Here is a 22,470-nt window from a genome sequence, read left to right as displayed (position 1 = left end):
GTATTTTTAATCATTCACTGTCAAGACTGTCAGTTGCCGCCAACATCACCTGTGGCTTATTTCTGGCTCATCGCTGTTAGTGCCAAGACACACGTCATCCACCTTGCTGCACAAAAGCCGGGGCTTCCTTTTTCCAGGAACTTCACCCCATGTGCCAAATTTAAGGTTCCCTGTGATTTTCCCATTTGCTCCTTTCCCACAAATCCTTTTTTTCCCCTCTTTTTTTCTGCTCTCAACTCTTGGCTTGTTCTTTTCTTATTCAGCCCTACTGAGGTTTGAGACAACTGAAGCTCAAAGCTTGAGGCTATAGAACTTTAGTATAAATTTGTGCCGAAGGATGGTCACTGAACAGGGTGGCTGGGGACTGGGAAAATGACGGAGAGGAGGAGGGGGGAGAGGGAGAGAAAACTCAGCTGGGGGTGGTCGCCGATATAGAAAACTCTTGGAGGACAGGACATAGAAAGCAGAATTAGAGGGCGACTGGGTTACACAGAGGGAGCATTCCAAAGTTTTGCAGGACTGTAGAGCATGATGGGTTGCATTTTATTCAAGGGGAGAGAAAGGAGGGAAGGAAAAAGAAAGGGCTTCCACCAACAAGGAAAAGAGTCACAGATGTGGGGTTTATACACAGAAACAAAATTTGCCTTCCTGGTTTAGCTGAAAACTAACCCTGTTTATCTGTGCATATATGTAACCTACACAAAACCAGGGTACGAAATAGTTAAAACAACAAACTCTGAGCTGATGCAGCTAGGAAGGGTGTTTAGTGGTGTCTCACAAGGTGGGGACTGATTCCATACTCCTGTACAAAGTACAGAGATATGTAGGTTAGGATTCTGCTATAAGCCAGGTAAGGTTTATTAAATATGAAGGGACTGAGCTTCCGTTTAAGGGGCTCAGGAACGATTTGGGCCCCAGCCCTTTTTTGTATTTGCAAGGCACACAAGCCACATTTCTGTCTTTTGCAGAAGCAGCTCTTGGGTGCATATCAATAAACCCACACTCCAAAGGAAATACGACCTTACCAGGAATCCTTTAAAAGAATGTTTATTGCACGTCTCTATAGTGGTTTAAACTCATTTGCCTCGGACTAGATTAAAAGACCATAATAAAATTTAACTACTGCACATAACATTCTAGCGGAAGGGTGTGGTTTCACTGCCAAAATCTCTCTGTGTCTCTCCAAGTGACTGCAGATCTTGCCTCAGCAAACCATCCTATCATTTCCCTAAGAATGTTTTCTATTTAAGGTGAACCTGGGGAGACATTTCTTTAACCTAGGATGTTGGTTTAGTACTTTGTGTTATTCAGAGGACGTTGATATCTATTATCTCCTGATCACCCCTGTACCAGTAGAGAGTTGAAAGGGAGCATTTTGCCTGAAACCAGAATGCTTCATGGAACACAGAAGTTGAGTATGATCACCAGGGACTCAAGTTGAATACAATGTTGATGCAAAGATTACTTTGATATTTTGGTTTCATTTTAGAACTTTTGTAGTTTAGACTCCAAATTGAAATAGTTTATCTTGGTAAAAAGAATTTTCAATTGGATTTGGCATTTAGGAAATTAGATTTTTTAATGGATTTATTTCAATTATTTCAAATTTACTTCAAATTTAATTATTGCTACCCAACAGCCATTGTTCCTTCTTCCCTTGTAACAGAACACTGATTTTGGAAGTACCCAGCTCTAGGCAATGAGGCTTATTCTAAACTGATCATGAATCCAGTTCCTCTATGCTAAATGCTTGATTCCCAGACTCCCTTGCAGCTAGGAGTGCTCATGTGACCCAGTTCCAGCCAATAAGACAAAATGGAAAGTCTACTGGGGGGCTTCTGGGGTAAGGCTTTTGCTTTCCAGATAAAAGGGATAGCTTTTATCTACTTGGAAAATGCCAAAAGAATTATAGAGATGCCAATCGTTTGCCTCCAGTATTCTTATTAAATGAGATGATAAATATCTGTATTGTCTAAGCCAGGGGTTGGCAAACAAATCTAGCCACCCCACCTCTTTTTATAAATAAAGTTTTATTGAAACACCCATTCGTTCATGTATTGTCTGTGGCTGCTTTTGTGCTACAATAGAGTTGAGTAGTTGCAACAGAGGCCATATGAACCTCAGAACCTAAAATATTTACCAACTGGTTCTTTGAGAAAAAGTTTACTGACCCATGGTCTAAGTCACTGTTAGTTGAGTCTTCTGTTACTTGGTAACTAAATTCATTTCTAACTGATATGAAAGCTTTGGTGACTAGTAAAATAAAATAAAACGAAACCAAACAAAATAAATGATATTACAGGCTCAAAAGAGCATGTGTAGCATACTCTAGTACTCTGCTCCAGTTGGTTTGGGGTAATGTGCTTTGTCCACCCCAGAGTGCAAGAGAGCATTTTAGCACAGAAGGTTTTCCTGCTCTGCCTTAAGAACTTACCTGTTTGGTGTAAATAACAAACCACTGCCAGTGACTATCCTCACTATACTGAAATCTGAGCTCTAAGTTCTGGTTGAGAGTTTGCTGGGGCCCATCTGTATCCAGCAGAGTTCCCTGCAAAGGAAAAGATATTATTTGATATTCAGTAGGAATGTAAGTGTCTATTATGTGCTGGGCAAAATATCAAAACAAGTGAGACTATTCCTATTCTCAAGAAACTGTAAGTATCAATCTATTTGGGAGCCATTAAAGCAAATCATCATAGTGTGATATAATAAGTATCAATATTATAAGGGAAATGAATACAGGTCTATGGAAGTAAATAGAATGGACACCTAATCCAGACTATGATGTAAATGAAGGCTGGAGGAGGCTGGGGCGGGGGTGGGGGGGCGGGGAGGGGGATGGTGTTATTTGAGCAGAAGTAGAAATTATCCAAGTTTGTTGTATGTTTTTTTGGGGGGGAGGGGGGGTGATGGTGACAGGTGGTTCCTGGTAGAAGAAAAAACAAGTGCAAATGCACTGTGGCCTGAGGGAACCTGGCACACTGGAGCGTGGCTAAAGCACAGACTGCGAGGCATGGGGGGGGGGGTGGTGAGAAAAGGGACTTAGAGAAGCAGGGTAGGGCCAGATCCTGAAAGCCTGGAGAAAACCCCTATGGTTTTTGCTATACAGCATCTATCCCTTTCTCTTCTAGTACTGGAGTTTCAAATTCCCTTGGGAAAAATTTCCCTCCTCGCTGTGGCTCTCTAGGTAGGACTGTCAGGAAATGCTGCCCTCCTGGAGGGTGGCACATGTATTGCATGGTTTATGAATTACATCTCACTAAAACTGTTACAAAGGAAGAGAATGATGGTGTGGTATTGGTGGAGGGATAGACACAAAGATCAGTGGAACAGAGCAGAGAATCCAGAAATAAACCCACACAAATGTGCACATCTGATTTTTCACAAAGGTACAAAAGCAGTTCAATTGAGAAAAGATAGCCTTTTCAACAAGTGGTGCTGGAGCAATTGGACTTCCATAGGCAAAAAAAGGGAACCATGTTCTAAATTTCACACCCTATATGCAAATTAACTCAAAATGGGTCATGGACTTAAATGTATAACCTATAACTATACAACTTTTAGGGGAAAAAAAAAAAACACCCAGGGAAAAATCCTTCAGGATTTAGGGTTTGGCAAAGAATTCTTAGACTTGACACCAGAAACACAATAAAAAAACAGATGAATTAGACTTCATCAAAATTAAAATCTTTTGCTCTGCAAAAGGCCCTATTAAGAAAATGAAAAACTGCAAAGTGAAAGAAAATATTTGCAAACCGCATATCTAACAAAGGACTAGTATCTAGAATAAATTTAAGTACTCTCAAAACTCAACAGTAAACAAACAATCCAATTGGAAAATGGGTGAAAGATATGAAAAGACATTTCACCTAAGAAGATATACAGATGGCAAATAAGCACATGAAAAGATGTTCAACATCATTGACCATGAGAGAAAAGCAAATCAAATCAAATCATTAAATACCATTAAACACTTATCAGGGTGGATAAAATAAAAAATAGTGAAAATACCCAATTGCTGAGGAGGATCCAGAAAGATTGGATTGCTCATACATCACTGGTGGGAATGTAAACTGGCACAGCCCCCTTGAAAACAGTTGGGCAGTTTCTTAAAAAATTAAATATGCAACTTCCACATGACCCAGAAATTGCACTCCTGGGCATTTATCCTAGAAAAATGAAGACTTGTGCTCAGACAAAAGCTTATACATGAATATTTATAGAAGCATTATTCATAATAGCTAAAAACTGGAAACGACTAGATAGTAGTTAAACGAATTTTAGCCACTCCCTACCATGGAATACTGCTCAGCAACAAAAAGAAACAAACTACTGAAATACACAACAAGCTGAATGAATTTCCAAAGAATTATGCTAAGTAAAGAAAATCCCAAAAGGCTACATAATGTTTGATTATACTCATGTCATATTATTTTATTTTTTAAGGTAATCAATTCCTTGCTTTTATTTATATTTTTACCTCCTAAACACAGTCAATTCTTATTATTCACAGTAGTCATGTTCTATAATGATACCATAAACACTAAATTAGTGGGTACTGAAAAACAGCCCAAGGGGAAATATAGGTTTAGGTTCCTGTGAACCTCTGGTCACAACATTTTCATCAACCGATCAATACATAACCTTGTTTTATGTGTGTTTGTTTTTTCAGTTGAGGTATAATTGATAGGCAAAAAAACTGCACATATTTAATGTACACAATTTGAAGAGTTTGGACATATGCATATATACATGAAATCATCACCACAATCAAGTAATAAATATATCCATTACCTCCAAAAGTTTTATATAATATTCCTGAAATGATACAATATGAAAATGTCAAATAGATTAGTGGTTGCAAGGGTTTAAGGAGGGATGGGGGTGGGAGAAAGTGGATGCAGCTATAAAAAGCCAACATGAGAGATCCTTGTGATGATGGAAATGCCTTGACTCTTCATTGTATCAATGTCAATACCCTGGGTGGTGATGTCGTACTATAGTTTTGTAAGATGTAATAACTGGAGAAAAGTGGGTAAAGTGTATGCAGGATCTCTGTACCATTTCTTTCAACTGCATGTGAATCTACAATTAAGTCAAAATTAAAAGTTTACCTAAAAAATAATTAACTGTTTAAAGCAAAAATAATTATAATATAGCATGAGGCTTATATGTAGAAATAAAGTATAGCAACAAATACCACAAAGGACAGAAGGGACAAATAGAGGTACACTGTTGTAAGGTTTTTACCCTTTTTGTGAGATAGTGTAATATTTGAAAGTAGACTGTAATAAGTTAAAGATATATATTAAAATCTCTTAAATAACCATAAATTTAAAAGGTATTAAAAAAAGACAACAGTACAAATGAGTAGAATCATAAAATAGTCACTCAGTCAAAAGAAGGCAGGAAAAGAAGGAAAAAACTGATATATCTCAAAGAAATGGACAAATCTACAATTATAGTTGAAGATTTTAACACTCCTCACAATAACTGACAGAACAAGTAGAGAGAAACGTGTAAGGACAGAGGCTATTTGAACACCATCAACTGTTTGACATAATTGACATTTATAGACTATTCTACCCAATAGTGGCAGTGTATATTTACATTCTTTTCAAGTGCACATTGGACATTTCAAGATAGACCAAACTTTGGGCCACAAAACAAGTTCCCATAGTTTAAAAAGCCTGAAATCATATGATATATTTTTTTCTGACCCCCAGAGGGAAAGAGTGGCACAGAAAGAAGGGTTAGGAGGCTATGGATTTCATCCAGGCAGGAAATGTTGAGACCAAGCTGTGAGGGCAGAGAGAAAGGGAGAGTTTTGAGGGATAGCAGGGTCATAGAATAGATAGGTCTCTATCAGCAATTAATTGTATAAGGTGGGGGTAGGATAAATTAGGAATTTGGGATTAACAGATACACACTACTATATGTAAAATAAACAACAAGGACCTACTGTATAGCACAGGGAACTATATTCAATATCTTATAATAACCTATAATGGAATAGAATCTGAAAAAGTATATATATATATATATATATATATATATATATATATATATATATGAAACAGTATCACTTTGCTGTACACCTGAAACATTGTAAATCAACTATACTTCAATAAAAAAAATTTTTTTTTAAAAACCATGTAAGGTAAGAGAAAAGCCAGAGATTATTTCAAGATTGCTGGTTTGGCAATTAAGGAGTGGTGGTAGAGGTTCCCTTTATCAAGATAGGGAACACAGGAGGAAGAACCTTAGGATGGGCATGAGAAGGAAAAGACGAGTCTGGCTTGGGGAAAGGTTGAGTTTGCGGTGTCTATGAAACACTTGGTGAAGATGTCAAGAATGCAGTAGGAAATACTGGACTTTTAACCAGTCGTCTGTAATTGATTTCAGGGAATATGTAGAGGAAAGATGCTAGAAATGGAACCTCAGGAAACACCAGCATTTCAGGAGTAGTCAGAGGGAGAGGCAGCCCACAAAATTAGGGGAGGAAGCAGGGGAAGTTTTGAAAAGGAAGACATGGTTGACTGTATCAAATGCCACAGACAGGCCTAGTACCAAGCCAGCTAAAAAATCCCTGTGGGTTTCATGGATTTAGCAACTGGGTCTCATGGTTGCTCTAGTAGCATTCATCCTCTACTATTTAACCTCCATTTCCTGTGTAAAGGGGATAATCCCTCTTAGCTCACTGGGTTATTTTTAAGAACTTAATTAAATAGCAGATGTGGCATTGCCCAGCACAGCACCTGGTACAAAGTAGGCACTCAGTAAGTCTGATCAGAAGGGTTTCTCTTGGGAGGAGATGGCAATGTAGATATGATGCCAGGGATCCTTAAAAATAGCTCTGATGGGCAGCGTTCAGTTTCCAAGCATAGAGATCTTGTTGGTACTGATCGCGTATTGAGTGCTCAATAAATGGTACCTGTTATTGCTACTCGTTGTTATTACTTTAAACACCCTTCAAGCAGTAAAGAAGCCTGAAGGTGGAAGGTGGGAAGATGGTTGTCTCTACAGCAACAGTGGGGAACTTGTACCAGATAATAGACAGGTTTTTACCACTAGGTGATGTTTACTGTGGCTTAGATGACAGTCCACTCAAGGTACTGATTCGAATGGCAAATCTGTCTCCCCAATACCACTGTTGTCATCCAAGAACACTAGGATTTTAATATCATGGGTGGAGGATTTAAATCATGGGTAAGGCAAGCTGCCAAGATACTCACAAGGAAAGTGACCTGCCAGCACTTCACTCTGTTCATCTGGAAAATGACATCTTGGGTCTGGTTACCAGGCAGGGTTATGCAGCAGCTGATCTCATTATTGCCAACAGAAAGAACGGTCCCACAGCCGGGTTCTGGGTAGTCACAGCTACAGGGATCCAGCTGCACGTATCCATAGTGCCACACCTCTTGGGATAGCTCCAAAAACTGCTCCAAAGGGGGGTGGGGGATGGAGGAAGCAAAAGACTGCTTGAAGCAGATGAAAATCTCATGTCAGAAGCTACTACCATTCTAATGCAACACATGAAACGGAGTCACAGTGAAAGCACCTTTTTCTTCTGGATGATACAAATGAAGACAATGTCCCTTGTGCTGACAATAAAGGCTGCCCACGTTCATGGTGTGTCCTGCCTCGTTGACCACTGTGTCCCTGCTCCTGTTACAGTGCTCAGACAGAGTGGAAATAAAAATATTCGATGTGTGAATGAAGAAGGAAGAAAAGAGTAGAAGGAAATCGAATGAATAGTTAGGATTCTATCTCAGCAGATTATAGCAGCAAAATAAACAAAAAGTGTATATTTAAAATGCTGTGTTTTAAAAAACTAAGCTGAGATCAGGAAAGTAGTTCATTTTTACAGGCTGTTTTATATGCTGGTGGCATTAATTGTCAGAGACAGAGTTTTTGGAAATGGCAACGAAATGAGGGCAAGAGTGAGTCTTCTCTCTAGGTAGAGTTCCACAGCCCAAAAGTGCCAAGGGAATGTTTAATGTTAGTGATGCTTAAGGTTTAGATTTTCCCTCTGCTTCTGATGTTACTCAAGAACAGACGACAGCTGCATTTCACACCTGGCATCCTGTCTTGTTAATGTCTATTGAGGACTTTTTTTTAAAAAAAAGTGATTATTAATGACTGCATTCAAATAACCTGATATCAGTTTAGTGACCTCCACCTTGTTCTTCCAGCCTTCACCATGGTCCTGCCTGATGGGGTGGGAGATGTGTGTTCAGAGAAGGTAGTTCTCACTTTACCACATGGTTAAGTCAGAAGGACCACCCAGTGACAACTTGGCTCTCTCCCAATCCTTCCCTGAAGCAAGGTAACTGACACCTCCCTTTCAAGGACTACGTGAGTGCTCTCTGATAAAGGGAAACCTGCTGAGACATATGCGGTGAGGGACAGCTGACTCTTGCTACTAGGTGGCAGAGGATTCCAGGCTACTGTCCCTCCTGGCCACATGTCGGACCAGCTCATTGTGCTGCAGCCCATGCATTCAGTTTAGGAGATGCGTTAAGCTGCAGGGCCTCCCTTTGGGTCAGTGGGCAACAACAGAAATGACAGGTTGTAAGTAGATGCTACCTACCTGTGTGGGTGGGGACCGGGGCTGAGCAATCTTGCCACAGAGCATTTAGAAGAGTTTCATGGCTTTTACTACAAAAGTTCTTTTTTATTATATGGTATAAATCTTTAATTTAATTAATTTAAATTAAAATAAATTTAATTTAGTTTATTCTTTGGTAACACTTAAAAAATTTGTAATAAACTCTTGGCTGCAATGCTCTAAAAGAGATGAAAGTATTTGTTTAATTAAAAGTTAAGCTCCATTTCTCAAGAAAGTTGTTGATGAATAAGTACTTTGCTCAAAATGCTGGCTGGCATTTGCCATTCAAAGGAGGTGCACTGATATTACTGACTGTGTGAAAACCAGAGGACAGAAATCTAAAAGGATTATCTATTTGAAAATTAGTTCTGTTTTTGTTTTTGGCTGTGCCGCACAGCTTGCAGGATCTTAGTTCCCCAACCAGGGATTGAACATGGGCCACGGCAGTGAAAGCATAGAGTCCTACCCACTGGACTGCCAGGGAATTCCTGAAAATTAGTTCTTTTAAGAAGTACTTTAAAGGGACTTCCCTGGCGGCCCAGTGGTTAAGACTCTGTGCTCCCAGTGCAGGGGGCATGGGTTTGATCCCTGGTCTGGGAACTAAGATCCTGCATGCTGCATGGCGTGGCCTAAAAAAAAAAAAAAAAAAAAAAGGTGCCTGAAAAAGATAATTTAACATGTGTAACTGCTGAAGGTATGGTTATGTATTTTCATTTAGATCAGGGTTTGGCAAACTTTTTTTTTTTTAATAAATTTATTTATTTATTTATTTTTGGCTGCGTGGGGTGTTCATTGCTGCGCACGGGCTTTCTCTAGTTGTGGAGAGCGTGGTCTGCTCTTCATTGTGGTGCGGGCTTCTCATTGCGGTGGCTTCTCTTATTGTGGAGCACAGGCTCTAGGCGCCCGGGCTTCAGTAGCTGTGGCACGTGGGCTCAGTAGTTGTGGCTCACGGGCTCTAGAGCTCAGGCTCAGTAGTTGTGGCGCAGGGTTTAGTTGCTCCGCGGCATGCGGGATCTTCTCCGACCAGGGCTCGAACCCATGTCCCCAGCATTGGCAGGTGGATTCATAACCACTGTGCCACCAGGGAAGCCCTGGCAAACTTTTCTGCAGAGCCACGTAGTAAATATTTTCAATTGTGTGGGCATATGATCTCTATCGCAGCTACTCACCTCCTCCACTCTAGCACAAAGGCAGCCTTTGACAATACATGCATGAATGAGCGTGGCTGTGTGCCCGTGGACTTCATTTACACAAACAGTGGCCCATGGGCCATAGCCTCTCTCTGGTTTAGAACAAATGACTGCTCCTTTAGATTAATTTCACTCATTTTCAATTCCAAGTTTTCTTGTACATGTGCATAAAATTAAGCAATAGTTGTTAATGTGTTCACTCCATTAGCAGAACTTCACAAACACTTAAATAATGCTGGTTTTATAGCAGTATTCTCAGATGCTTCAAGAGAAAATCATTTGTTAACTTGAATAATGGTTCAATATTTTTTCAAATGAAAAAAAACCCCACACATACCCTGTCCCAAAGCAGTATAGATGAGTCTGACAAACAAGACATATTTTAACAAAAGAAATGGCCTCTGCTTCATTGTGTTTTTTTTTTTATTCTTTATATTTGGCCAACCACTAAAGCACTGATTTTGAACAAAATGCAAGGAAAATTTAGAGGACTAAATTCATGCACTCAAAGTGAGCTTTTTAAAAGACCACTATCAAAATAGTATGATAAAATCAGGTAAAACATTCAACATAGAAAATAAAACTTAGGGTTTCCCTGGTGGCGCAGTGGTTAAGAATCTGCCTGCCAATGCAGGGGACACGGGTTCGAGCCCTGGTCCGGAAAGATCCCACATCCCACATGCCACAGAGCAACTAAGTCCGTGTGCCACAACTACTGAGCCTGCGCTCTAGAGCCCGCAAGCCACAACTAATGAAGCCCACAGCAGAGCCCATGCTCCACAACAAGAGAAGCCACCAAAATGAGAAGCCTGCACACCGCAAGGAAGAGCAGGTCCCACTCACCGCAACTAGAAGAAAGGCCACGCACAGCAATGAAGACCCAACATAGCCAAATAAATAAATAAATAAAACATTTTTTAAAAAAAGAAAAGAAAATTTGTTTTGTGGCAAAAATACAAATACAAATTTTGGTAGAGCCAAGCAACATGGTTAAAAACGGCATTCTTACTAAATTAAGAAGTTTATAGAGCAGAAACGTCCTTAGAACTGGTAACTGTATCCAAAGTAGTAGCAATATGCTGTCCATCAAAATAGAAGCTGTAATTATAAAAATTTACAAATACACAGAGAAACTGAACTTCAAAATTTCTCAGACAAAGCTGTGGTGGAATACTAAGGGGGGAAATACTAAATCATGGCAGTATATGCTTTTTCTCTTTTTTTACAGCTCAGCAATAAAATTCTCATGGTAGACTTTGAAGAATTACTTTCTATATCAACCTAAGTATAAATGAGTCCTCTAAATTTTGTTGGCATTTTCTTCAAAATCAGTGCTTTGGTGGTGAACACTGGTAAAGTATAAAGGATAAAAAAAAAAAAAAGACAACACAATGAAGCAAAGGCCATTTCTTCTGTTAAAATATGACTTGTCAGACTCGTATACACTGCTTGGGGGAATGTGAGTTGGTACCATATTTATGGAAGTTTTAAAAATGGACATTTAGAAATATATCCTAAAGAATAATAGAACATGTATTCAAAGACAGAGGATGTTGGCTGCTGTGTTCAGGGACTTTCAGCCAGGAACCATACCAGGTGTTGGGAACACACAGAGTATGTATACATTAGACTCAGTCCTGGGCCTCATGGCGCTCGCTGCCAACGTGATTTATAGCAGCAAATCCTGGAAACGACCTGACTTCCGATAATAGGAAATTGGTTGGCTAAATGATAACATAACTATAAAATGGAATACTCTGTGTCATTAAAAATGATGTTGAAGGTCTATATTAATTAACCTGGCAAATGACTCACAATATATCGTCTGTATTTTTTAGAATCTTTAAACAATAAGCCTTTATTAATTTTATGAAAAGAAAAATCAATGAAAGTATTCTCATTTTTAAAAAGGCCCTATTTTTAGTGCTTCATGGGTTTATAAATTACAGAAACAGCTCAATTCCAGTCTGTTTCTTTAACTCCCTTCCAAGAGATTTCTCTTGGTGCAATATTTCATTCACCTTAGTTTGGTTGTCTTCTTTCTGGAGAGCCTCTAATTTCTGCCTCTGCACCTCTGTGGGTTTGGCCCATTCTTTTTCAATGTCCTGTATTGCCTTAAAACAATATAAGTTGTAAAATTAGCAAAATTAACAGAAATGAATTAATCTGACAAAAACATACTCGTGTATGAAAGGCTATAAAAACAGACCCAAGTGGACACATATAAGGATTTAGCATGTTATAAAGGTTACTTTTTAAATTAGTTGGATGTGGGAAGCAATTTCTCAATGGTTTGGGGACAACTGGTAGCACTTAGGAAAGAAAATAAAACTAGCTCTTTCCCCACACCACCCAATCAAATAAACACAGATAGGTTAAAGATTCGAATGTAAAAACCATAAAAGAACCAGAAGGAAATAAAAGGTATTTTTATCTGATCTTGTGATAGGAAATACCTTTCTAAGATACAAAGATAAAATGTCATATAAATGAATGTATAATTACATAAAAATATAAAAACTTCTGTATATAAAACCACCAAGAACAAAACTAAGAAGCAAATGGCAAACCAGGGGAAATGACTGCATCATATGTGGCAAAGAGTTGATCTTATTTATGTAAACCAACAGTAAAAATGTAAATATCCCTAATAGGAAAATGGACAAAGGATATGTATCAGCAATTAATAAAAAGGAATTCCAAATGACAAATATAGATTGAACCTCACTAGTAGTCAAAGAATCTGTTTGCCTCTCAAACTGGCAAAGACAAAAAATATATATAATATTCAGAGCTGGCAAGGGTTTGGAGAAACAGGAAGTTTCATATAGACCTGATGCAATTTAAACTGGTAAAATTTTATGGAGGTGACTTGGTATATAAATCTAAAACCACCTATAGGCATGATAAACATAGACGTGGGGAAAATGTACTGATAAGGCTATTACTACTATTGTTTGTAATACTGAAAAATTTTCAACTATTAATAGTGGCAAACACATGTATACTGCTTACTATGTGTCAGGCAATGTTCTAATTGCGCTAAAAGAAAAGTCAATCCCACCCCCTCCCCCTCTGGTAACTACTAATTTGTTCTCGGTATCTATGCATTTGTTTTTGTTTGGTTTGGTTTGTTCATTTATTTTATCATATTATTTATTGATTATTTAATTTATATTTCAGTGAAATCATATGGCATTTGTCTTTCTCCATCTGACTTATTTCACTCAGCAAAATGTTGTATTTCACTGAGTGAAATACAACATGTCCATCCATGTTGTCACAAATGGCAGGATTTCATCTTTTTTATGGCTGTGTAGTATTCCAGCCAAGGAATGCTCAGAGCCACCAGAAGATGGAAGAGGCAAGGAACAGAAACTCCCTTAGCACCTTGAGAGGGAACATGGTCCTGCCAGCACCTTGATTTCAGACTTCTGGCCTATGGAACTGTGAGAGAATAAATTTCTATTATTTTAGCGCTCCTCCCCCCACCCCCACCCCACATAAAGAAAAAAGTCAACCTTCACAGCCACCCGATGAAATAGGTACTATTATGAAATGCCCAAAAATAGGTGATTGAGTTTAGGTATAACCAAATAATAGGTTATGCTATCATTTAAAACTATACAGAATATTTAACAACATGAGGAAAGTCTGTGATGCATTGATACATGAAAAAATGTCAAGTTACAAAATAAGGGCATAGTAGTAGATCCTCATTTTTATAAAACAAAAAATATATATAAAACAAAACCCAAAAGACCTTGTATCCACACTTAGGAGTCAAGAAAATGGATGTACATATGAGCGAAATGTAGTATATGAAATAAACACATCAAAAAAGTTGAGTTTATACGTATGGTCGATTTAAGATTTGGGATGATGTTTACTTTTGTTTTTGAGCTCTTCCATATTTGCATAGTTTTATAAGATGAAAACAAATTTTACAATTGAAAAACAATTAAAAGTGAATACACTTTTAGGCCCTTTTTGCTCAGCTTTGGGTAACTACCACCAGCTAGTGTTCCCAAACTCCAACTCCCTGATGGGCTGCTCAGTTCTGTTTCCAAATCTGCACTGACGATTTAAGCAGAACAACACTGGTCTTAAAGACAGAAATCACCTGAAGACAACTTAAGCCCTCAGCAATTTCTTCTGTGCTCTTCCCTTCTTTTCCTGGCATCCAGCCTCCCTTACCCCTTTATCCCGCCTGGCCCCAGGGCAGGCTCTGAGATCAGCTTTCCATCTCATCAGCTGCATACACTTAGCCTGTGCTATGCTGCCATCATGCTTTAAAAGAGTTTTCCAGTGGTCCTCAGATTGTTAACCCCTCAAGGAAAGAGCCTGAATCCTTTACCTCAGTGTATCTTGTCCAATGTCTTACATACAGCAAAATTGCAAACAATTCTTTGCCAATTATCAGCACTTATTTATAGCTTAGTCTGAATGTAAGTCTATGTGTTATGTCCCACATATCACTGAAGGACAGGTTATGCCTTATCTCCAAGAGGAGAAAGAAAAGTTGAATAAATTTTTGACGCTGCTCTTTAGGTTGGAGGAAAGGAGATGGATTTAGAGAGGAGAAGAAGAATAACTACTATTTGTTGAGAACCTGTTTTACATAAGTTTTCTCATTGACTTTTTCCAAACTGTTCTGTGGGTTAGGAACATTTACCCCCATTTTACAGATGGGTAAAATCAAGGTCCAGAGAGGTTATGACTTTCAAGACAACCCAGTAAGTAAGTGGCAAGGGTTGGATTAAAACCCAGATCTGATCACTCCACCAAGCCCTCCTCCTATTGCCCAAGACACTGAATTCTGACCATGTAGGCAGCTACACACCCCAAGGCTTTCTCCTTGTTGCCAACTATTCTCAAAACTGAACCTAGGGCTTCCCTGGTGGCGCAGTGGTTGAGAATCTGCCTGCTAGTGCAGGGGACACGGGTTCGAGCCCTGGTCTGGGAAGATCCCACATGCCGCGGAGCAGCTGGGCCCGTGAGCCACAATTACTGAGCCTGCGCGTCTGGAGCCTGTGCCCCGCGACGGGAGGGGCCGCGATAGAGAAAGGCCCGCGCACCGCGATGAAGAGCGGTCCCCGCACCGCGATGAAGAGTGGCCCCCGCTTGCCGCAACTGGAGAAAGCCCTCGCACGAACCGAAGACCCAACACAGCCAAAAATAAATAAATAAATAAATAAATAAATAAATAAATAAATATCAAGTAAAATTAAAAAAAAAAAAAAAAAACTGAACCTAGATACCACAGCAGAATGGAATCAGCATGGGTGTGAAGAAGAAAACACCTTTTTCTTTCCAGAATTCTACTTGATCTTAGAGCCCTGTAAGGACTGTTAGAACAGGGCAACGATGTCAAAGAGAAACATGGCTAAAAATACAAGGTAAACAGCAATCATGGCGGTTAGTATGTAAGTACTAACCAAAGATACATCATTCATCATTAGAAGATCTGGGAGTCTCAAACACAGAGATTTACATGTCCTACAGGAGAGGTAACATAACTGTTTTTGTTTTACTACCTTTGAAAACCTTTGCCCCTGATTATGACTTCAGAAGTCATCACTCAAATGTATTATATACAGTACCTCACTGCAGGCAATGAGAGAGTCAAGTTTAGATAAATGTCTCTACTCAGTTATATGGCTCCCTGAAGACTGGCTGATGGAGACTCACGTGGAACCTAATTTTTAAAATTGCATGAAATCACGTAAGTCAAGGTTTTCATGAGCTTCAGTCACGCAGACGCTAGTGCCCTCTGCAGAGGCTTTTGTAGTGAGAAATGGAGAGTGCATGCCTTTTTAAAGAAGGCATCAGCCACTTGGCTCTGGGTGTTTGAGGCTGAGCAGAGCAAGGCCAGGAATGCGGGAGCAGATTGGGCCCATACAAGGGCACTGAGCCATGGGGGTATTAGGAGGCTAGTGGTCAGCCCACACTCCCCTTATCGTACCATGGGCCCTGATGCAGGGCTGGACCTGCCTGGGCGAAGGGGCACCTTTTTCTAATTTGCACAAATTGTAAATGGGCCAGTGGTGGCCCTGCTGAATGTAAGCCCAGAATTGACTGAGCCTTCAGTATTTTTTAGAAAATCCAGAAACTTAGACTTTTATATGCAATCTTCCATTTTGTTTAATGTCACTCAAATTTTAAAAAAGAAGGAGGAAGGAAACACCTTGCGGGAGTCCACTTGGCTCGTGGGACATCACTGGACACACTTGCTTTAAAAAAATTGAGAGTATTCCTTAATGGTTAATTATGATGTCACTGTTATTTATCAGAACTCCTCAGAACTTTTTCCATTAACTTTTTAAAAGGATGATTGCTTCTCACTCACATATCCTAAGCACCCAGGACACAGTCTGTGCCCTTGGCCATTCAGAGTCTAGCTAGGGAGATACTATGTGAACCAGTACTCACAATACCAGGTGCGGGCACCATAATGGAGGGTAGAACAAAATACCACAGGGGCAGGGAGGGAGAAGGCAAGTAAGGCTTCCCAAAGGAGGCAGCACTGTGGTTCCCTCCCTCCTGCTGCCCTGGGGCCCCCTTTCCATTTCTCAGGGGCTCCGCTCAAATTCAAGGAATGATAATGGCACAGGATATTATGACATCAACTACAGTTTTTTGAAGACTTTGCCAGGCAAAGAGCTAAGGTTTGAATGTCAGTCTGTTAAAGCTGGAAGAAAACTTACTTAGAGACTATTAGTTCAGTCTCGTCGCTTCACAGGGAGAAATTGTAGTTCCAGTTCCAGAAGGATGAAGTGACTGGCCCAAGGTCACCCAGAGAGAGAGAAAGCCAGTGACAGAGCAAGGGATAGAATGCATTTTTGAAACTACAATTCAGTGTGCTTTCCATGAAGCCATCTTTCCCCCAGCTATAAGAGGAGGAGACACCATCGATATCTCTCTGGTTTACAACTCCTTAACGAAGACAGGTAAATATCGTATTATGATGCTAGCAGTTCCTAATTCTCACTACTCTGTATCCCTGGAAACCATGCCACAGAAACAATATTAGAATTAGGTGATGCATTCTCAATGAAGGATGTGCTGGCAAATAAACCAGACACTAATAATGTATCATAACAGCAAGAATGGCACAGAGCCTCAGTAAACATTTAAAATGGTAAATTATGTTCCAGCTCATGTAACAGGGGTGTAAGTACACTGAACATGGGTATACATGGATCAAAGTGGGATATGAAACGAGCTCAAAACTATATCCTAGCCATAAAAAATACCATAGTGAACATTAACTATTTAATAAGTGATATTTTGATTTGCCTTCTTAGAATTTAGAAGAGTTTCGTGGAAATCATTTACTAGATGGTCTTGGTCTCTTAAAGAATCACCTAAGGAGAAATGTGTATTAAGGTTGTGAGTCCTGTGACATTCTGGCTGCTGGGGTCTGCTGTGTCTCTTCAGTCATACACCCAGGTTCTCTGCCCTGTGCTGAAAAAGCCAAGGTCCCTGTGTGGAGCTGGTGGTCTAGTGGGGGAGATATATATATACACAAATGATGCTCTATTTTGTCAAACTGATGATTCCGTTGATTTTACAATATGATGGTCTTGTGTGACACTAAGAAAAAACACTGCCAATTGAATTATAACACAGTGCCATGTGGCAGTCCTGTGCAGTGCATGAACTGCTCATGCCAGTCTCTCCGGCTGGTAATTGTTTTCATTTCTTCTGAGACATGTGGCAATTTCTCTCACCTTCAGCAGCACTGCTCAGCCTGTGCTAGGCAGTCCTTTTGTTTAATCTTAGTATAAAATGGAGCAGTTTCCTCTCTCTGGGAACATAAAGCACCTGGTTGTTGCTTTGCGAGAAAATGTGAAACATGGAACTGTGGTCATTTCTTCAAAGATGAACATTTGCTTTTCCAGTATAAAAGGGAACCCTGCCACCCACTCTTTTCCTCTCTGTGTAAGCAATAACTCCCATTCCATGCAGAATCATACTTTATGAAGTAAGTTTAAATGACAATTAGACTCAACACATATGTCAACAACACACCTAATCCAACTAAAGGGAAAACAGTATGAACAGCTATGTATCAGTTAGCTATTGCTGCATAACAAACCACTCCAAAACGAAGACTTGCTTAAAATAATCCAATTAAAGCAATGTAATTGCTTAAAACAAAACCAGAAGTCACCTAAGGAAGTGTGTGCTTTTCCTCTTCTATGCTCTTTCGTAAACCAAAGCATCAAAATCCACCCTTTCACTTTTTTGCTACAACCAAAGTACTGCAGGAGGTTCTATCAGTGTTTCCTTGTCCCCTTGCAAAGCTCATTAAAAGTAATGTCTGACCTGACACTTCTCCCCTCTCTTCAATTCTACCTCCTTAGTTTATGAAAAGCCACAGAGTATAGCAGCTTAGAACCGCACTGCATAAAACCCACCTGCAAATGTGTTAAATCCCTTTTCTAAATCCTCCACATCTAAGCCTACTCAATCCTTTGTCAGCAAACGTTATTTTTTCTTTTTCTTAAAAATGCAGATGGTACCAACTGCCTGACAGAATTATTATGAAGCTTAAATGAAACAATGCATTTAAAACAGTTAGTACTGTGAGAGGCCCCCCAGGAGGCTTAATGCTAAGATCATGCTGGGAATAGTTCTAGTTTCTGGAGATACAGCAGTGAACAAAACAAATTCCCAATTTCATGGAGAAATCATTCTAGTAGGGACAGAGACAGTAAACAAAATGTTATATATAGTGAAATGGTGGAAATGCTAAGGAGAAGATTAAGCAAGTACGTCAGGATGTGGGGCTTAGTCTGAGGGAATAGAAAACCGTGGGAGGCTTTGAACAGGCCAGGAATTCGACCCACCATTCTGCTACTTGAGAACAAACTGAGGGATAACCTCATGGAACACCTTAAAAGAAGTTTCCAAACCTCCCTCCCACAACTGTCAAGCCAGGCCTGGGAAAGGATCAGGCCTCCGAAGATGCTGCCTCATGAGGGTGAAGAGTGGCGGGGAGCTGGGGAAGCAGGCGGGAGCTGAGATGGGGGTAACCAGTGGGGCATCACAGAGGCAGCCTCTGCTGACCATGGCTGAGCAGAGCCTTCACCACGTTAAGTAGGGAAAGGAAAGGAGGCCAAACTCTAAATTTACTTTTCTGGAGACTGAGGGGCAGGGGTAAGGCAGGACCGACTACATAATTTGCAGGGCCTAGTACGAAATGAAAATGCAGGGTCCCTTTGTTAAAAAATTAAGAATTTCAAGATGTGACAGCAGAGTATTCAACAAGCCTGGGGCCGTCTGAGCATGGAGGGCAGGGGGCAGTGCAGCGCCACAGGCCACTTGCCCATGAGGCTGGCCCCGGGGTCGGGTATGCTACTTGTTGGTTTAGGGAAAAAGAAGATTATGCTAAAGTGAGATTTAGGAACCATGCATGACTTTAAATTAGCAGGGATATCCTTTCCGGGCTCATGTAAATTAGCCTAGGTGATGGAGCGTCAGCTGCCAATTCGGAGAGATTGTTAGAATGGAGTAGAATTCTTCTCCCTCTAAACTCTACTTCTTTAAAAATATTTATCTATTTATCTATTTATATTCTATTTATTTAGTTACTGTGGTTAAAATATACATAATATTTATCATTCTAACCATCTATAGGTATACAATTCAGCGGCACTAAAAACACTGACAGTGTTGTGTAACCATCACCACTCTCTATACCTAAAATTTTTTCATCATCCCTAGCAAAAATTCTATACCCATTAAACAATAACTCCTCCCCTCCTCCCAGCCCTGTGTAACCTCTATTCTACTTTCTGTTTATATGAATTTGCCTCTTCTAGGTATGGAGGTAGAATTCTGAACTGCCACACGTGTTATGTAATGGTTTCAAACTCAAAAGGCCTATAGTATCTGGTGTTCTGATAGCTCTTGGTTCGCCTCACCTGCATGTAGATCAAATCTACAGCTGCTCTGCAGTCCATCAGCCTGGAGTCGAGGGACGGGTCCAGGTACCTGCGTGATTCAGGAGCGTTCAGTTAACTCATGACACAGCTAATGGGCACACCTGGGAGTGCATGCTCTCTGAAGTGGTGGTCCTCGATGCCTTGAACCAAGGCCCCCTCTTCTAGCAAAGCCACAACCCTCTGCTTGCCTAGTCTTCACCTGTCCTTCCGCCTCTTCTGTTTCCTATTGTCTTTATATTGTAAGCTTACCTGGTGGGCTCTGAGAATAGAAATGCAAAAAAAAAAAAAAAAAAAAAAGCTTGAAGGGAATGGTGCACATCACCGTTCACACCCAGCCCCCCTCTTGGCCACCAAGTCTTCACGCCCTCTCCCCACCCGCAATTCCTGGCATAACGATCTGCCCTGTACACATCTATATCACCGCCTGGTACCCAGGCCACGTCATCTCTTGCCTGAGCTGCTCCCGTGACCTCCTCACCAGACTTTCTGCCTTGGATGTGTTCCCTCAGTCCCACACTCCACATTGTAACTGGAGTGGTCTTTCCCAAGTAACTTTTCAGACTCTCATAGTCCAAGGAGTTAGAGCATTTATCCTGTTTGCTCCCAAGACCCCAATGTCATTTACGGTTCCGTCTCTGACCTCTCTCCCCTCCCCCACACTCTACATTCCAACCCTGTTTTCTTTCTCTCCCTCCACCCCAAAGACCACTCGCCTCATCAGCCTCCGTCCCGGCCTTATCCGCCTCTCCCACAAGCTTCATCCTCATGTCCCCTCCTCTGGTCTCTACTCCCCGAGTCTGTGTTAGCAACCCACCCACCCCCTGTGCTTCCTCAGCACCCTGAGTTTATCCTGACTGCTGCTCTGATCAAGCTGATCTTGACACCAGGTGTGAAGACCCCTTAGATCAGGGCTGGGTCCTATTCAGACTTGACCCTCTGGACAAAGGGACTTGCAAATAGCAGGGCCTCATGTCTGTCTAACAGCTCTAGAATCGCCAGGATGAAGTGAAGTTGCAAGTACTGTGTGAGCCCAGTAGCAGGCTAAGAACCGACAGAGACCATCAGGAGGGGGTGCACCAGGGCTGGTCTATCACCAGTCTGAAGGCACAGGTGAGCAGAATCAGGGCACTCAGCAGTGGAGGGGGCGGAGACAGTGGGATCAGTATAGACCAGGAAAAATATGAAAATGTTGCTTGAAGATCAGCTTCATTCTAGGGGCTGCGGAGGAGAAGCTGAAGTATTCCTCCCTGTATTCCACTTAGCTATTTCACCCCTTCTCTCCAGGTGCCCCGTGTGGCAGAGAATAGCAACTGTTGCACCAGAGTTGGAGAACTCCCAGACCCACCCCAGACTGGGGCCCTGCGAGGCCAGGGCAGGCACCCTCTGGTCTGGAAGGAACTATACCATCTTTGGAGAGATGCACTAGGGAATTCACAGACAGAGAAAAATCCCTAAAACTTGACTAGGTCTCACTGCGAGGCCTTACCTGCTGGGAATTCCACAGCTAGTGTTAGTCAAGCGAGCCTCCCTGCTCCAACCCAATAAGACCTCACTCTGGACAGAGGGCCAGGCACCTGCGGGATCCTTTCTCCAGGCTCTCCCCTTCCAGTGACCTCATCCTCAGCTCTAACAGCTGAAGTGGGACCTCCTTTCCTCCCAGTCCCCAGGAGCAAAGGTAATCTGCCCAGATCTGAGATACAGGCTGGTGATGAGGTAGACATTTTGTCTTGCACTTATGATCCAGAAGTTATCTATTTAATGAAGACATAGGCAAAGCCCAATTTCCAATTCAAGCTTCGAGGTGAGGGACAGAATCCTCATCTCTTCTTTGATCTCAAGTTCTCTGGAGAGTCCATGGACAAAACAGTCTAAGCCCCAGGGATTTGGGGGGTAGGGGTGGTTACTATTATCATCAATATAACAATAATAAACATGACCAAAATTTATTGAGCATATAGGATTACTCCATTTAACTCTCACTATAATCCTATGAGATAGACCCTATTATTATTATTTCCCATTTTACAGATAAAGAAACTGAGGCTTAGAGAGCTTGAATAACTTGACTAAAGTTCAGCTAAACCCTGCGATTCACATACTCAGATCCCAGGAACAACTATGCTTAGCCACCTGTTATTATGGGCAGCTTCCAGAAGAATAACTACTCTCTAAACTCTCAGACAGAACTGCATCCTTTTCCCCTTCTCAGGGCTCCATGCCACAGGTTTTGACCATTTCTCAGAATACTTTTGAATAGCAGTATATGAACTTCTAGCCCTGCTGGGAAACTTCTTCCAAAATTCAAAGGCACAGCCTGGAGCTCTAGCAAGGCATCACAAGGTCAAGATATCTACTATTCCTCGATGTCAAAATGCCTTTCTTTGAAAACTTCTGTGTTTAGATTACAGATTAACTGGGCTGGGCGAGAGTGAGCCAAAGAAGCAATCCAATACAGCCACAGTAATAAACCTTGGGAATTACAGATTAATTTCCCCATTCCCCCATTGTTATTTTGTTTGTTCTTCAGAGGACCCCTTGTTTCTGGGAGAAATAAAAGTATTTTCTGCAAAAATACTGCAGATTTTTTTCCTAGATTGTGTCCTATCAATCTAGGAAAATATGTCTGGCTCTAGTAAATAAGCATGTATTGTTGGAATCCTTTAGGAATATAAGCCAAATACATAGAGTTCAAATTCACTGTGGGGAATTCCCTGGG

The 22,470-nt window shown here is 40.8% G+C and overlaps 1 protein-coding gene across 1 annotated transcript in view; it reads right to left on the bottom strand.

Moving 5' to 3' along the window:
• Positions 1-22,470, bottom strand: part of SNX31 (sorting nexin 31) — a 75,868-nt gene that overhangs the window by 17,195 nt on the left and 36,203 nt on the right. Inside the window, exons 8-11 of the mRNA XM_007173409.2 lie at positions 19,734-19,803; positions 11,823-11,915; positions 7,236-7,439; positions 2,435-2,548 (exon numbers count right to left, since the gene is read on the bottom strand). Of these exons, the coding sequence (XP_007173471.1) occupies positions 2,435-2,548; positions 7,236-7,439; positions 11,823-11,915; positions 19,734-19,803 (481 nt within the window). The remainder of the gene's footprint in view (positions 1-2,434; positions 2,549-7,235; positions 7,440-11,822; positions 11,916-19,733; positions 19,804-22,470) is intronic.

The sequence above is a fragment of the Balaenoptera acutorostrata genome, chromosome 17 (assembly GCF_949987535.1).
Source record: "Balaenoptera acutorostrata chromosome 17, mBalAcu1.1, whole genome shotgun sequence".
NCBI lineage: Eukaryota > Metazoa > Chordata > Mammalia > Artiodactyla > Balaenopteridae > Balaenoptera > Balaenoptera acutorostrata.
This window is presented reverse-complemented; position numbering and strand designations above follow the sequence as displayed.